The sequence below is a fragment of the Elgaria multicarinata genome, chromosome 3, assembly GCF_023053635.1.
Source record: "Elgaria multicarinata webbii isolate HBS135686 ecotype San Diego chromosome 3, rElgMul1.1.pri, whole genome shotgun sequence".
Classification (NCBI taxonomy): Eukaryota; Metazoa; Chordata; class Lepidosauria; order Squamata; family Anguidae; genus Elgaria; species Elgaria multicarinata.
The window spans coordinates 44,817,811-44,834,716 of NC_086173.1; the positions used below are offsets into that span (position 1 = coordinate 44,817,811).

Below are 16,906 nucleotides of genomic sequence, written 5' to 3' on the forward strand. Positions count from 1 at the left end.
AATACAAAACCATCGTTTACTTCATTGTTGGCAATACAGATACAACACGGAACTACTTATGTTAATAAGTACGAATCAGTAGCACTGATCTAATGAATCGCTATTACTGATGCAGAAAGATTACCGTCGCATTACAGACATCGCTTTGATACATTTGTTTTGCCCCCCCCCCCTTTAGCTTTATGACTCTCATCAGTTTCCGTAGCTCTACCCCATGACGGATTTAATTACCCGGATGCGGAAGTGCTTGTTCTTTTCTCTCTCGGGTACTGTGGCGGATACGTTGAGCATCTCGGTAAGAGGCGATTCACATCAGGCGCCATCCGTGCCGCATCTGGTCTGGGGAAGCAGGCAAGGGGGTGGCGGAGGGACGGTGAGTGGCGAGAAGCCTAACGGTGTGGGTTTGGGGGAGGGCAGAGAAGGGATTCAGTGGGGAAAGTCACTCGGCGTGTGTCCCTCCCCCCAACCCTTTTCTGAGAATCTGCCATTTTGATTTCTCTCCTATAGGCAGCCGTTGCCAGAAGCCGTCGCCATGGTGAGTGGAAGTTTGCCTGGATCATTTTCTGTCTTGGGGGCATACATGGGTTCAGGTGGAGGTTTTGGAAATATGGCGGGTTAACGGGAGGGGAATGGGCGGACGGAGCCTGTCTTGGTTAATGATAGCGGGGGCGCCGTGTTTTGTCGTACGCATTTTTACAACTATGCAGAAACCAGCCCTATTGCGCATATTACAGGAAGAGGGGCTAGGTACGTGTCTGTTACCGAGTTTCAAAGAGTTTGGGTGCTGTGGTGTATCCGGGTCTATCTAGCCCAGCATTCTGTTTCCAGCAGTGGCCAGCCGGATGTTTCTGGGAGCCCACAAGCAGGTCATAAAGAAAATAGTTTATACGTACATTTAAGGAAGGTTTGAAGGGCTTTTTTCTGTGCAAACTTGAGGCTTGGAAAACACTTCAAAACAAATCTTTATATATAGGGGTCTCTAGATTGCTGAAAAGGCTTCAACAATTCTGCTCGCCATGGCGAGTTTTATGCGGTCCTTTGGCGAGCATGATGAGTAGACAGCTTTCCTCCCAACTCTAAAGCTGCAAAGATGGGTAGAGATTTGCAAGGAGATCCCCAACAACTCCAAGGTTGGGTGAAGACTGGTGGTTGTTTGGCAGCTGTATGGCCAAGGCACCTGGAGTTCCTTGGCTATGCAGACCTAAACCAGTAGCCCACCACCACCACTTTGAGTAGGAAAAGCCAGGGGTGGAGTTAGAGCCACTGCTTGAAGACACTCCACACATCCCCAAACGGAGGTGCCCAGCATTTTTCCAACTAGCTTATACCCTCGAGAAAGATTGGTGGGGTTGAGTTGTTAAACATCACTATTTGAAAGCACTCAGAGTGCCTTCAAGTAGTGGTACGCAACTCAGCTTGCTCCCATTCAGCCCTTTCTCCAGGAAAGATCAATGGGGGACACTACTGCTTGAGTTTCCCTTCAGGAGGAAAAGGCCATGGGGTGGGCTTGCTGAGATGGGAGGAATTTTTAATTTGTTTATTACATTTTTATACCACCCAATAGCCGAAGCTCTTTGGGCAGTTCACAAAAAGGCTGGCAACTTCGATTTTTGGCTTGGCCAAAGATAAGTTCATGTGGTTTGGAATTTGTGTATTGTGGAAAAGGTTGATCAGGCTGCAGAGCTAGAAATCAAATATGCCTTAGAATTGTACAGCCCATGGATCTTGTATTCAAGGAGCATATCCTTTACTTGTTACAGCCTCGCAAAATTGAAGAAATCAAAGATTTTCTATTGACAGCCAGGAGGAAAGATGCAAAATGTAAGTAGTGGCTTCTGTTCTGTCTGTGTTGCTTGATAGTGGTCCCAAGGGTTTTTTGGTCTTTGGTACCTATATTTTAACTGATTTTAATACTAAGTGCCAACAATATTGCACATTCTAATCTTTTCAGTCTTCCCTATCATCTTCAAATCTGATGCAAAGTCTGTATATCTCTTACAGAAAATGCTATACTCTTGCAAAAGAGGAAAACCAATTGTTAGAAGTCTATGGAATTTTCACTTTCTCCCATATTTGACTTGTATGGCCCAGTCAGATATCAACAAAGCCATTCTCCTCTTCTCCTCTACCCATGCTTTAAAGCAGATGATTCTGATACAGCGTGTGATGTTTGATTAACTCTGCAGATGTATATCACACCGAGTATACAATATAACATCTAAATTAAGGAATTCCTGCTGTTAGTAAACCCAGAATTTTCAAATTTAGGTATTTACCTTGTATGGCTAGTGAAGAGGGTAGGGAAGAAACATAAACGCCGGAGACCCACCCCTAAGTTCACACTGGGCCAGTTTGCACAAACACTGTGGGTTAAACAAGCCATGGTGGCTTGGCAATTGCCGGGCACCATCTGCCAAATCACCTGCAGGTGTGTGGCTTGCATTGTCATCCAAACCCAGGCGGCGTGTCTTGTTGGAGTGAGAAACAACCATCAAATAACCCATAGCCTGTTATTTAACCCATGGAGATCATGAAAACCAGGTGTGTGTATAAAGATGAGCGTTGAGAAAAAGTAACATGAACAGGCCCAAAGTCAGGAAAGTATTTTAATATTTCATAGGAAACTATTATCAACCCTTTGGTTAATCTTGATCTGTGAAACTTGCCATGCTTGTTTTAGTTACCCTAAAATTCACAGCATATTTTATTTATCGAATATGTTACCATGAATAATTTAATTCAAAGCACTTTCTGGGTAGGGTAACACAAGTTCAGAGGAGGCATAAAAACTAGAGTTTTCAGTCATGCTGAAGATTTCAAGCTTTTATGCAATGTACAGAACAATCCTTTGGGCACAGAGGAGGAAGGGAATTGCCAGCCTCATGTCAGCCAGTGCAGAAGTTGGGGGTGGGAGCTTTTTACCTTTTAAAGAAATCATCTTGACTCCAACCCAGAAACACATTGGTAACCAGTGCAACTAGTGTAGGCGTAATTTGTTCCTATCAGCATCTTGGTAGCCACATTTTTGTCCCAGTTGAAATTTGTGAACTGCATTCAGGGGCAGCCCTGTCTGGGGAATATTGCAGTAATTCAGTTTGCATGTAACCAGTGCATGAGGAATTGAAACACTGTCCAGAAAGTTAAACTCCAGGTTGTAAATGCAGTTTGCTTCTGGCTACACTAGAACATTTAAGCCTTCTGCCTTTCCCAAGAAATAGATAATAGATATATGAATTCTCTGATTACTCTGTTCTAATGCTGGCTCTGAAATCATATGTTCAAATATTTATATTTGGCACAGAGCTGAGTTCTAGGCTATACCTAATGTGTTAGAAATCTGAATATAAGGAAAGGAGCTGCTTTCTTGAATGTTTTGAACTCTTATTACGTTGGAGTTCTAATTTATCACCTAAAGTCATTCTCTGATAAATACATAGCATCAAAAAGGCTTTCATGCTGGAAAGAAAATTATGCCTGCGCGCACTTTAATTTGAGCTGTTCATATTTCGCTATTTGCATAAAGTAGGCAGTATAAACCAGGTTTGAGAATAGACACAACTGTTATGTGTTGATGGCATTATTTGGCTTCCACGTGTTTTGCAGAACAAGAGAAAACTCTCAGGTGCCTGAAATATATCCTTCAGAAATTTCTTCCTCAGCGGCCCTTTTATCTTCAGATGTATCAAAAAGAATCGCAACAATATTTCTTCTATCTTGAAATGCATTTCAAGGTAGAAGAAATATTGGAAGGATTCTTTTTGATACATCTGAAGAAAAGCAGAAGACCCCCTGAAAAAGGACAGTTCCAAAACACATTGGACAGATATATTTTTTAAAAAAAAACAGGCACCTAAGAACTCGTGTTCTTTTCCATTTTGTATCACAAAACTTCCTCCTTCTTTTGCTGTGTTCTCCAGATGTTTTGGCTTACAGCTCTCACCGTTGGCTATGCTGGCTATGGCTGATGGAAGTTGTAGGCCAAAATGTCTGAAGTTGCTCATTCCTGGAAATAGACTGCCCTTTGCAGATGCTTGTGAAAACTCCATTGGTGTATAAAAACACACTGATGCATTGAACAGTTCATTAAATCATGGGCAGTTCATTAAATCATGGGCAGAAAAGTTGTCAAGCACCACATGGCTCTCTGGCAATGTTTGATGGCTTTACTGTGGTACAGCAGCTATTCAGGACATTGTGATTTGTTGAAAAAGTGCCATGAAGGATATTTTCACCCATGTTGAAATCTAGAAAGAGACTAGAACTCACATTATATTCTGCCTGAATTCAAGTGCCTTAGCCCCTCCTTTTTTAATGAAATGTAGAGTTTGCATAAGCATATAAAATGTAAATATGAAAGATGTAAATCTTAAGTAGAATTCTGAGGGTTATGATAATAAGATAGCACCCAATTAGCTTTTATGTATATTTTTATGTATGTGTTTTTAAAATGATTTTTTCAATGTAATATTTAATTTCAAGACTAATACAGTGAGGTGCATGAGAGAAAGGGTACACTTTTGTGGAAACAAACAGTGATGGCAAAACAGCTGTGGTGTCACTTGCTTGTAATAACTGCATTCACCATGAGATAAAGCAGGATTTAGTCAAAATTTAGTCTCTAAATGAGGCTGTTTCACACTAGCCTCTGATTATGTTGTTTTGCTAGATGACTTGTTTCTTGCGATACGAAGCATGTAATGCTAACTGCAATGTTGCATTGTAGCTGTCAAGATCAAGAAGAACAAAGATAACGTGAAGTTTAAGGTGCGCTGCAGCCGGTATCTGTATACACTGGTCATCACAGACAAGGAGAAGGCTGAAAAACTGAAGCAGTCTCTGCCACCAGGTAACTGAGTCATGAAGGAAATATGGGTCACAGGAGAAGTCTGTCAGTATGAGTGTAGCCCTGATCTTTTGGCTGATACTTGCCTTCTATGTTGATGTTTCACATAACCCCTTCTCTCTCTGACGTTGCCTGATGCTAAAACAAAGTGGTGGGCTTTTCAATACGTCATATATGGAAAGGTCCTATTTGTAAGTGGCCATGTGAATGTTTTCCCCCTAAGTGTGGCACTGGGTAAGTCTTAAAAACTAACTACAGGTTGTTCGTGCAGTTCAAGTGTTACAGTAGGAGATGAAATAAAATTCTCTAGCATGCAGACCTACAATTATATGCTCAGAAATATGTTGACCTCAAAGGTGCACTGAGAGTAATTAATTTGGCCCAACATCCATTTGGAGTCATGTAATTCTTTTTCAGGGGCCACTTGTTTAACGATTCAAAAGATAACTAACAATCCTATTTAATTTATTTATTTATTTGTTTATTTATTTATTACATTTTTATACTGCCCAATAGCCGAAGCTCTCTGGGCAGTTCACAAAAATCCTATGCATGTTTAGACAGAAAAAATCCTACAATACCCAGCATGCCGTCATCCAGTACAGTGAACACGTTGGACCTTTTCTGCCTGCTTAAATGTAATCTATTACTGTTGCATTTACTTCATTCTACTTATTAACAAAGGGGAGAGTTGTGAAATAATGCATCAATTAAGGTATAACTTAGGGTTGATTGTTTTAAATCAGCAAGGAAAAATGATTCAATTTCTTATATTTTTAAAATATAATTTTCTGAACAAGCATGCTTACTAATTGGTGGTTAATACCAATTAAAGCATTCTGGTTTGCTACAAAGTAGAACCGCCCAGAGAGCTTCAGCTATTAGGCGGTATAAAAATGTAATAAATAAATAAATAAAACATTTCTACTATCTAGGAGCATAATCCAAAACCTTTGAACATAAATTCCGTGTGCCTTCTGCACTACAGAATTACGTAATCAGAGACAAGACAGCTTGAAATCACTTATTTAAAACATCTATATCCTGTCTGTCTTCAGAGAGCCCAAGCTAACTAACAACTATGCCACTCCATCCCAAACCCCATGAGCCCTTATTCCTGGGTCAGTTCTGCGAGTAGCTCTGTCCTGTCTTGTACCTACTAGTCCATTGCTGCCTACAGCCTCCCTGGAATGAGATGGAAAGAAAAGAGTTTGGTATCATTTGAATAAAGATAACATCAAATGCCAAATCTCTACATGAGATGGAAAATAAGGGCACTGCCCGGCCAAAGTTAAACATGTTTAACTCCCACTGATTTCTATGGAAGAGTAAAAAATGGCCTTAACTCACTTTCTTTGATGTCAAGGGGGTCTAACTGCTTAACTCTGGTTTAGATTGTGACTTAAATATCTGTGGTGTTTGGCTGACACGTATAAATATACATGGTTCGTTCTTGTACATATAAAAGCAAGCTTTAATTTGATGTGTTTAATAGTCATGATGACAGAAACAAATAAAACCAATCATAGTTCAAGAAAGCAGTTGTTTTAGAGTGGATGAAAACATACAGTATTTACTGATGATAATGAACACCAGTATTATTCGGTATATACTTCAGGAGTTGTATCAGGAATGAGAAAACCTAAAAGACAAATTCAGGGTAACATGAAAGTTAATACCATAAAGATATGTCAGCGTGAAGAATGACTTAGGTGCCTTGGATGGTCAGTGACATTTTACACCAAGCAACAGTAGCAGTAGATGCATGAAAAGCCCTGAGGAGGTCACCAGGTTCACAGGCCACCTGGTTGCGATTCATGCTCTTGTGCACTCTCCTGGGAGCCTGCTAACAAGCCACAGCAGCTTCCGCCTGGGATATAGTGAAAACCTCTGAGGATTTGCCAGACTTAAAACCAGAAATAATTAGAGCAGAATCTGTCTTTTCACAACTCTTGAGCCTCATCATCATCATAAGTTTATTTCTTACCTGCCTCTCCATTTTGATCGAGGCGGGAAACAACTGTAAACAGTAAAATACATAAAACGGAATTAAAATGTAATATACATTGTTAAAACATCCTAAAAAACATTCTAAAAGCATCTTCTTTCTCCCTTCTCTTTAGGTTTGGCTGTGAAAGAGTTGAAATGAACCAATCATCCCTGGAATCTGGCCCGTAGATTGTAATAAAGGAGTTACCTGTTTTTCCTTCCTGGTGTCATCTTTTCTGAAGGGTAGCTTGGGCAGGGTGTTGTTTACACCACTTTATTCCTTGGTGCGGGCAGCAGCTATTTGTGGGTCTGCGGTTCTGAAGAGCTACAGGAATTGTGAATGTCCCTTGAGAGGGGAGGTGCGATGATCTTGAGTCAGCTTCTTTGTATTTTAAAAGACCAGAGTTAATAAGCACCCAAATCTAATATCCCCCTCAATACAATCCCCTGTACATCTGTAACTCCACAGTATGGAATCCATAGGCATAACAACTGGGAGGTAGGTGGTTCTGAAGGCTACACTGCTGAAGAATGTGTGCATCAAGCACGATGCTATGGCGGCCTTGTTACTAAGCCCTTAAAAGTTAATAGCCTGCAAAAAAAAATAGTTGCCTGCTTTTTATTCATGAGAGGAGCACCATTTATTAGTAAAAAGCTGGATAATAGAAATTGCAGGCTAGAAGCACAGCGGGCTGACAAAGGAGAAACAATGCTGTGCCAAGCTGCTCAACTTCCATACTGGCCACAGAAGAAGTAAAACCCTCTGGCCGGTACAGAAGCCAGGTAGGCTGGCAATCGAGAAACAGTGCTTTGTTCCTTCTTTGCTAGCCTGCTGTGTGTCTTTGCTGGCTGCAAAGAAAGGGGCTTCACTTCCACCATGGGTAGCACAGAGGTCAAGTGAGCTGCAAATCAGGTCCCTCCTTTGGTAACCTATTGGGAATTCCACACATTCACCTACATGGAATTCTTGCTCACCTTGGAGAGCAGGCAAGTGATTAAATTCAAGACTGGACTAACAGGAGTTTGCTGAGATAAAAGTAAAAGCACCTCATTCAAAGTTCTCAAGAGATGCAAACTTAAAATGGAATTTATTTGGCAAATCGGCTCTCCAATATATATATATATATATATTAATGTTAAAAAGTGCAGGGCTAGACTTACTAGCTGGACAAAGTGCAACATCTGTGGTCAGTGTGTGAAAGGGCTGCATAACTTAGCATAAATTTGCTATTTCTGAAGTAACATGACAGTGAATTACCCATTCCGACACACTTTCTTGGAAATCATCCAACTTGGCGTGGCAGGTTGACATGGTACACTCAGTCTTCTCACTGCATTGGAATCGGAGGCCAATAGCAGCCTCCTCAAGGTGACATCTGTTCTGCTCTGGCTTCAGCACGGTTCTTGGGCATGCAAAGAAGCCATTTGTCATCAAACACTAATTGATAGTAAATGACTGCACCAATGGCAACCATTGTTGCTATTCTACACTGTACAAGCAAGCTGTACATGTCAAAATCCTGCCTCTAGATGGTGCTGTGTGTTTTTTAAAAGTATATGTTCCAAACAGTAAGATAGTAGGAAGAGGTAGGGCTCCAATGGCAGCCGTGAACCCCAATGTGGTCCTGGTGGGCTCCTGAAAATTCCCCATGTTTTAATATACATATGCAGATTTGTATGAAACGCATACAACTTTCCAGCAATTATATATGGGCTGCAACAAAAGTAGACCAAATATCCAAAGATGTATCTATTTGAAGGTGATGTCTATGTGCCACCTTTTCAAATATTGGATCCTCAATTCATTGCATTACGGGATTTGAGCATTTATCCTTCCAACGTTGTAATAGTCGTCTTTTAGCTGCCAAAACCATTTGTTAGTTTTTATGAAATAAGTAAATAATTTAAAAGCGCATGTACATCAGTACATATTAATGACTCTTTCAATGCAAAAACAATTCTGTGTAATAGCCTCCCGCCAAAAAGAAGCAACTGTTAGACATTACCAAAGCATATGTTTAAAAGAAGCATTGGCTGTATTGCATTGATAGCAATTAGCTGAATTAGACAATTCCTTGTTAAAAGTGTTCAGTAGACATGAAGCAGAATTTTTTACTGAATAAAAAACAGCCTAAGATCCATAGAGGCAAAAGATGGACGCCAAAGCGGTGATCCACTGATTAGGCATTTTGTGGTGTTACCCACAGCATTATCTCAAATTCCCAAATGAGCCCACAGGTCCAAATAGTTTGGAAAACCCCTGCGGTTGGGCCTTGATTACATGAAATCGTAATGTGAACATGGAATGAATCCAAAGGTCATCCAACGTGCAAATGGCTATGCTGTTATGCCTGATCAGACAAGAGGTTCAAAATAGGTTAGTATCCCCTCTTATGACTGGCCCCAAGACATCTGCATCCCAACACCCCTTGCAATGTCACAGAAGATACTGGGATATCAAATAAACCCTCCAGGTATCAATGCCAACATGAGCGCACAGTCTGAAATGTGTTCTTCAACAATCCATGTAATGTCATAAAAGCTGTTTGGGGGGGGGTGTACATCTTTGACTGCATGCTGAAGACATTTCCCACATGCTCCTCCTAAAGTTCTTCTACACCAAACAGCTGTTTAGTCTGTTTATCTGTTCAGTTGGGCTGCTCCTGCTTGGTTTTGAGCCTGATTTGGTTGTTTCAAAATAGCTGAAAAAGATCTGAAAGTTATGTAGACTATCTCTGTGTACTGAGATAGGCTCCTCTACGTACAAGTTCCCACGCTAACAGTTTAGCCCAGATCATGCTGTATCACAAGCAGAGTGAGAGAAAGCAAACTCACACCAACAGAGAAACCTCTCGATTTTATTAAGCATCTCTCCCTAAAAACATCATTTAGCATCACGCAACATGTTTGTTGTATCTACATATTATAATCGGTATAGCATTCGGTGTCTCAATAGTACCCTAATGGGGTTAGGAAACAAGACTTTCTCTCCTCCACCCCTACAGCTATGACTCTCCATATCTGGAGCTGAAGCCTCCAGGGACTTTTTGTCTTTTTCTTTGTACCCAGCACAATTTGTTTGTTTTCGATTAGTTCCTCATCTTGCAGTTATGCAGTTATCCAAGTTATGCTGGATGCTATGGGATGTCAAGGATAGTGGCATTTTTCCTAAACCCATTAAGGTATTCTTATTGAGACACCTGGTTAAAAGTTATAATATTGTTTCTCCTCCCTCAAAAAAAATGCTAAATCACATGCAATGCATAATATAAACCATTGGTTTGACTTCCCTAGCATTGTTTAATATAGACCTGAACAGGAATGGGAAGAAAGGTATTATGCATGATGCTTTGGCTTAAACTATAGTGCCTGTTCTATTGATATGTAATAATGTGCACCAAGCTGCTGTTCTGACACCAAAGTAGCTCTTCCCATTGTGTACCGTTATATACTGAAGAAACATTTACCAGATAAGGCTCCCTAGGCTTTAAATACACTTGCAGGAGTGAAAGCTCATTGGTTCTGCTCATTATTCCAATTGTGGTAGAAATGGAGGAGGTACTCTTCACAGAAGCAAACACTGCATGAGCAAAAACAGCAAGTGAGCCTAGGATTCATCAGCACCACAATGCGAGATTCTAATCTCAATGTGTAGTTTGTTCCCACTTCCTCAAGACAGTAGTTTTAAATAGAGTTTTGAGTTTCATGCTTGAAAACCCGTTTCCCCCATATGGTTTGTATTTTGCAATGGATTGTGATATAAATAAACCTCTGCTTTTCTTCTTGCAGCAATGGAGCTGAACAAGGGACATACTAGCATTAAATCTTTCTCCTCTGCTGACTGTAGAAAGAAGTTTTGTAGGATTGAGCTGTCTTGCAATGGGAAATGGATGGTCCCTTAATTCTTTTTTGAAGGAGGATTCTGTCTGCCTCCAAAAATTAACTGGCACCACCAAATCATTGTTAATTTTACATTGTGCATGCCTGCCTTTTCTTCCACCTCGTAGTGACTGCAATTTTGGCTGATTCCCATAAAATCTTTCACAGTTCTGAGCTTTTTTCTCATAACCGTGGTTAGTGCTATAGATAATTACTAAGTACACATCTAGAATATTTTTTCTATTCCCCATATTGTTTTTATTTGGTATTTTTATAATTAAATACAAACTCCTGTACAATCCGCCCCACACACTCAGGTCCTCTGGGAAGAATCTACTTTAGCTAGCAAAAACTAGATTAACAATTGTTACCCAGAGGACCTTTTCTTCTGCTCCTCCCAGACTGTGGGATGGCCTGCTGGAGGAAATTTGTCAACTTGACAGTCTTTTAGAATTTAAAAAAGCAATAGAGACTGATCTATTCCGGCAGGCTTACCCAGTGAAATTTTAGAATGTTTTCAGGATGTTTTAAGGATATTTTAAAGATGTTTTAATCATGTATGGTATGTTTTTAATCAGTTTTTAATGTGTATTTTGTATCATGTTTTTATACTGTGTTTTACACTTTGAATGTTTTTAGTTTTTGTGAACGGCCCAAGGAGCTTCGGCTGTTGGGTGGTATAAAAATGCAATAAATAAATAAATAAAAAATAAACTGGAAATGATAATACAGGAATATAATTTGTTCCTTGACATAATGCAACTGGGATGTGATATCAACCAAAATATCATTGCCATAACCTTTTCACAAGTCATCTTAGACATCCTTGTTGATGCAAATAATAGCTTGGATCCACCCTTGCTCTTCTGCAGGTGGAGGGGCCTTCGATTCAGTGGAAGATCCTGCTAGTGGAAAGGAGCAGGGAGGCAATTTCACAGATTTTCCCTTCCCCTCCAGTTCCCTCCCACCACCACCCATGCCATAATGTATGGTCCCCCAACCCTCCAGTGCAGGTTTTCAGAGGGCTGCAAGAGGGAAATTGGCTCTCCTTTTCTCAACTGGAGCTTCCCGTTAATGGAGTTAAGTTCCAGGGATCTCTGCATCCAAGCAAACATTAAATTCAAGAAGCCCAAATGTATGTTAAAGACTTTAATTGGAGGTTAAACTGTTCCAAATATATCATAAATCTGGGGTGGGCAAGAAGTAGATCATGATCTACTGGTATTCTGGGTAGTTTGCTATTGATCAGCAGATGTTTCTGACCCCCAAAGATTTAACAATAGTAATAACAAAGAGCATTACTCCCCCTTCTAAATTAGGCTGCTGAAATCAAGAAAACTGGGGGAAAACAGGAGTAGATTTTTGCATGAAAGGATCCGTGTACGGGTTGCAGTTCTGGTATTGAAACCAAATTCTTGAGCTAAGCATGTGCTTGGATGCATTTTGTTCCTCAATACTATGTCACCTTCCTGAGCCACTATTTTGCACCTGGGCCTGGCTCCAGTTGAAATTTTGATACTAATGAAAAGCAAACTAGATCCATGGGCAATATCCAATACTGTTGCTGAGCCTTCACTCTTTCTCTTGTGCCGGTGGGACCCACCACAAGCACAATAGGAAGCTGGAGCTTCCAAAATTAACTCTGGAAACAAGCCAAAACGCTCATTTACAGAAAAGGGCTAATTTCCTATTGTTTTCAAAACCGCTAGCTTCCCATTGTATTAGCAGTGGATTTTGGTAGTATTCAGGCAGTGTTGGATACTGCCCCATGTGTTTATCTAAACCATACATCTAGAGTTTGCCAGTGCTTGGCCATATCCACATTCTTTGAAAGGAATTCTGTAAGAATGGAGGGGCAAATATAGAGACAGGAGGCATTTTATGATGGGTTTGTGAAGGTAGTATAAGCCAAAAGAAGATTTCTGATAAAACAGTTGATCCCCTGAAATATGCCAATGTATCATCCATGCATCATCCCGATCAATGGAAGCTTAGTGGGTTGGTTCAGATATAGCACCAATCCATGGGAGGAAACAATGATTTGATGCTGTAAACTCCTCCTTTCACTCACATGCTTTCATTTCTACCTTTGGTTCTGATGACATCCGAACCAGACAAGCTATGCTTTGGTTTATTTGTGTGTGTGTGTTGCAAACCAGTTTGAACTGGGTGTGCAGTTCCATTTTGCAAGTACCATGGTTTACTGCTAAATTGGAATTGAGAAGGAAATACAAGAGGATCATGCAAGGAATTGAGGAGCATGCAAGGGCAAGAGGGAGTGTGCGAGTGCAGTGGTCAGGTTTTGGTATCTGAACCAGCTTCAGGTGTCTAATGGAACCAAATAGTTAAAGGCTGCTGCACAGGCATGTAAACATCACTTCCATTACACAGCATCATGTGCCATTGTAGTAATGTGCTAATTACAATTCCCTACAACGAAGCTTGGAGTTGAAAGGGTGTGAAAGATTCATTGCATCAATCTGGAGGCTGTGACATCATGCTGAAAAGCTTTGGGATTTATACACTCTATTAACCAAAGACAGAGGAAGCTATAAATATAGAGAATCACGGCTACTGTGATTCATAGAGGCTACAAAGCAGAATGGCTTTAGTCATCTGACTAATTTCCTGCTGACCCGTTGCATAACACTTTTCTTCAAATTTAGATTTTTCAAGAGCTTTTCTCAAATGCAGTTTGTTTTAAGTGAGTGTTCATATGCCAGGTGAAGTTCAATTCTCAAGTGGGGCATGAGGAGAAATGGAGCAGGACTAAGATGTAAGGAGGACCAGGGCCATCTTAAGATATTGTGGATACAATTTTGGTGCCCAGCCCAATTCACCAAAGGGTTCCTGGGGAGGGTTGGGACCCAAGTTTCCCAGGATATAGATACCTTGTATTTTAATTCCTTTAATATGGTAATGTTTATCAGTGACATTGTATTAGAAGGTGTTTTAAAACATTTTTTTGAAAAACATCATATGCATCCTTTAAACCAGCAGTCTTCAACCTGTCCAGACCTGAGACCCACTTCTGATTCCCAACCTGCAACATAGAACCCACTTTTGCATTTTCACTAGGGATGTGCTCCGCTTCTCCTCAGAGCAGAGAATCAGAAGCGAATTGGCCTGATCCACCTTGCCCAGAGGCAGAATAGAAGCGAACCAGGATCCTGGAGAAGCATGGCGAAGAGAAGTGGACATAGGCGGAGCGCTTCTCTTTTTGCAGAGCGATCCACTCGCCATTTTGGATTTTTTCACCCATAGGATTGCATTGCGGAAAATATTAGGGGATAACTGTGTTGTTTTTAAAGCTATCTTTCTGAAATTTCGTGTGCTTAGAGAGTCGTGGCTGGGGGTCATTTTGAGCCTACTCTCAGCACTCTGCGTGGTGTGGTTCACTTGCTATAATTTTCTAAAAAATAGGGTAAAACGCAGGAGAGGTACTTTTTTGAAGTGCTGAGAGGCAGATTCAACTTCCAGTCATGATCACCTGATGAAGCATCCTCCAATCCCAAAGTTGGAGGAGGGGATAGGCAAAACAGGATACTTACTAACTTGGGATACTGGGAAACCACTCTTTCTTAGTCTGAACGGACTTTCCCCAGTGTTTTTTAAAACAGTAGCCCCACCAAATGCACAAACACAACCTGAAATCATATACTAAGCAAATAAATAACAGATAGGAAACACAGCACTGCTACCCACCGTAACCTTGGTGAACAACCGAATAGATGTGATCAAGGGGATGAGGTCCCCTAGGGCATGTGGACGTACCCAGTGCACACACACTCTCCCGCCCTTGGAGGATCATCAGAGCCCTCCAAAGATAAACCAGTGGAGAAGCTATGCCTGTCATGAGTTGAAGTGACAGGTAGCTTCTTAAACACTGGTACTTACTTAGGGCCAGTCAAAAATTGGCATATCCCCCTCCCCCTGGGCACGTCCACTTTCCTCTTACTGGTAAAAGACAGACATAGCCTTTTTAAAAAAAAATCTTGTTGTTGTTTATTCAGCAACACTGCTGCTTTTAATTCCACCCCTCCTTTGTTTATTTATTTATTTATTCCATTTTATATTTACACCCCATAGCCCAAGCTCTCCTGGCTTTTCCTCTTCAGTGAAGTCAGGCAGGCTTTCATTGTAGTTCAATTCCTTATTGTTGTTGTTATTGCTATTAATATTAATTAGTACTGCTATTATTAACGTTACTATTGTTGTTGTTTAATAATGGCTGTGATCACAGTGCAGTCAATCAACTCTGAAGCAAGGATCACAAAGCTTTACTCTTATCCTCCTAGCCTCCTAGTTATGGAATGCAAAAGAAAAGGCATCTCTCTGTGCTGCTCCCACCTCACAGGGATGGTTTGCATTACTGGCTTTGAAACTATCCTTGGCTCACTTCCTTGTGCCCCCAGAAATGTCTGCTTGCTGCCTGCCTGCCTGCCTGCCTGCCTGCCTGCCTGCCTGCCTGCCTGCCTTCCCCCCGGGGTGCTGCTGTGGTGGGGCATCTGCCGGGACTGACTCCCCCCTACTAGATCTATGGCATATCTCTGCCTGGCTCTCTGCCCGCCTGTCCTTCTCCTCTGTGACTGCCTCGCAGGGATGGTTTGTGTGTGTCTTGCTTTGTCTCAGGGGACAAGTCCTTCCTGCGCTCACTTAGACTTTTGTGAACCGCCCAGAGAGCTTCGGCTATTGGGCGGTATAAAAATGTAATAAATAAATAAGTTCCAAATCAATTTTTCAAGTGTGGAAGAAGATTCATATTTAGGGTTATCTACTCCCCAATTCATGGCATGTTGGGATTTCCTTTGAAATGGCCCCATTGAGCTGTCTGCAGCTTTAAATCCCTGAGATACTGGGGTGTCCGATTTTCAAAAATTCCCCAAAAATCAGGGGAGGCCTGGATTGGCTTGAGGCTTGGCATGCATGTGTATACGTGCATGAGGTGTCATGGTGCCTAACTTGAAGTTTCTAACGTGAAAATTGACGGAGATATCGAAAGGGGTGTGAACTGGGGTTAGGGGTGCTGCGTTAGAGGTTAAACCCCCAAAAAAATCGGGATGATGGAATTTTCTTGAAACTTGCCAGGAACGTGGATGTGCCTGCTTCCAAGTTTTTAACTGTCAAAATGTCGGAGAAAAGCCCATGTCTGAAAATGGGGTGTCCGATTTTCAAAAATTCCCCAAAAATCAGGGGAGGCTTGGATTGACTTGAGTCTTGGCATGCATGTGTATACGTGCATGAGGTGTCATGGTGCTGAATTTGAGGTTTCTAACATGAAAATTGACGGAGATATCGAAAGGGGTGTGTGAATTGGGGTTAGGGGTGCTGCGTTAGCGGTTAAAGCCCCCCTAAAAAAATCAGGGGATGATGGAATTTGCTTGAAACTTGTCATGAATGTGGATGTGCCTGCTTCCAAGTTTTTATCTGTCAAAATGTCAGAGAAAAGTCCATGTCTGGAAATGGGGTGTCCGATTTTCAAAAATTCCCCAAAAATCAGGGGAGGCCTGGATTGGCTTGAGGCTTGGCATGCATGTGTATACGTGCATGAGGTGTCATGGTGCCTAACTTGAAGTTTCTAACGTGAAAATTGACGGAGATATCGAAAGGGGTGTGAACTGGGGTTAGGGGTGCTGCGTTAGAGGTTAAACCCCAAAAAAAATCGGGATGATGGAATTTTCTTGAAACTTGCCAGGAACGTGGATGTGCCTGCTTCCAAGTTTTTAACTGTCAAAATGTCGGAGAAAAGCCCATGTCTGAAAATGGGGTGTCCGATTTTCAAAAATTCCCCAAAAATCAGGGGAGGCTTGGATTGACTTGAGTCTTGGCATGCATGTGTATACGTGCATGAGGTGTCATGGTGCTGAATTTGAGGTTTCTAACATGAAAATTGACGGAGATATCGAAAGGGGTGTGTGAATTGGGGTTAGGGGTGCTGCGTTAGCGGTTAAAGCCCCCCCAAAAAAATCAGGGGATGATGGAATTTGCTTGAAACTTGCCATGAATGTGGATGTGCCTGCTTCCAAGTTTTTATCTGTCAAAATGTCAGAGAAAAGTCCATGTCTGAAAATGGGGTGTCCGATTTTCAAAAATTCCCCAAAAATCAGGGGAGGCATGGATTGGCTTGAGGCTTGGCATGCATGTGTATACGTGCATGAGGTGTCATGGTGCCTAACTTGAAGTTTCTAACGTGAA

At 41.4% G+C, this 16,906-nt stretch overlaps 1 protein-coding gene across 2 annotated transcripts; it reads left to right on the forward strand.

Moving 5' to 3' along the window:
- Positions 1 to 221: 221 nt before the first annotated feature.
- Positions 222 to 7,049, forward strand: RPL38 (ribosomal protein L38). Of its 2 annotated transcripts, none has more exons than XM_063123183.1 (5): positions 222 to 295; positions 508 to 535; positions 1,761 to 1,821; positions 4,724 to 4,846; positions 6,967 to 7,049. In XM_063123183.1, the coding sequence occupies exons 2-5, from the start codon at positions 533 to 535 to the stop codon at positions 6,990 to 6,992; spliced, it is 213 nt and encodes a 70-aa protein (XP_062979253.1). In that variant the 5' UTR covers positions 222 to 295; positions 508 to 532; the 3' UTR covers positions 6,993 to 7,049. The 2 variants fall into 2 exon arrangements, with proteins under 2 accessions (XP_062979253.1, XP_062979254.1); XM_063123184.1 differs by lacking the exon at positions 222 to 295 and adding an exon at positions 313 to 373.
- Positions 7,050 to 16,906: the final 9,857 nt, after the last annotated feature.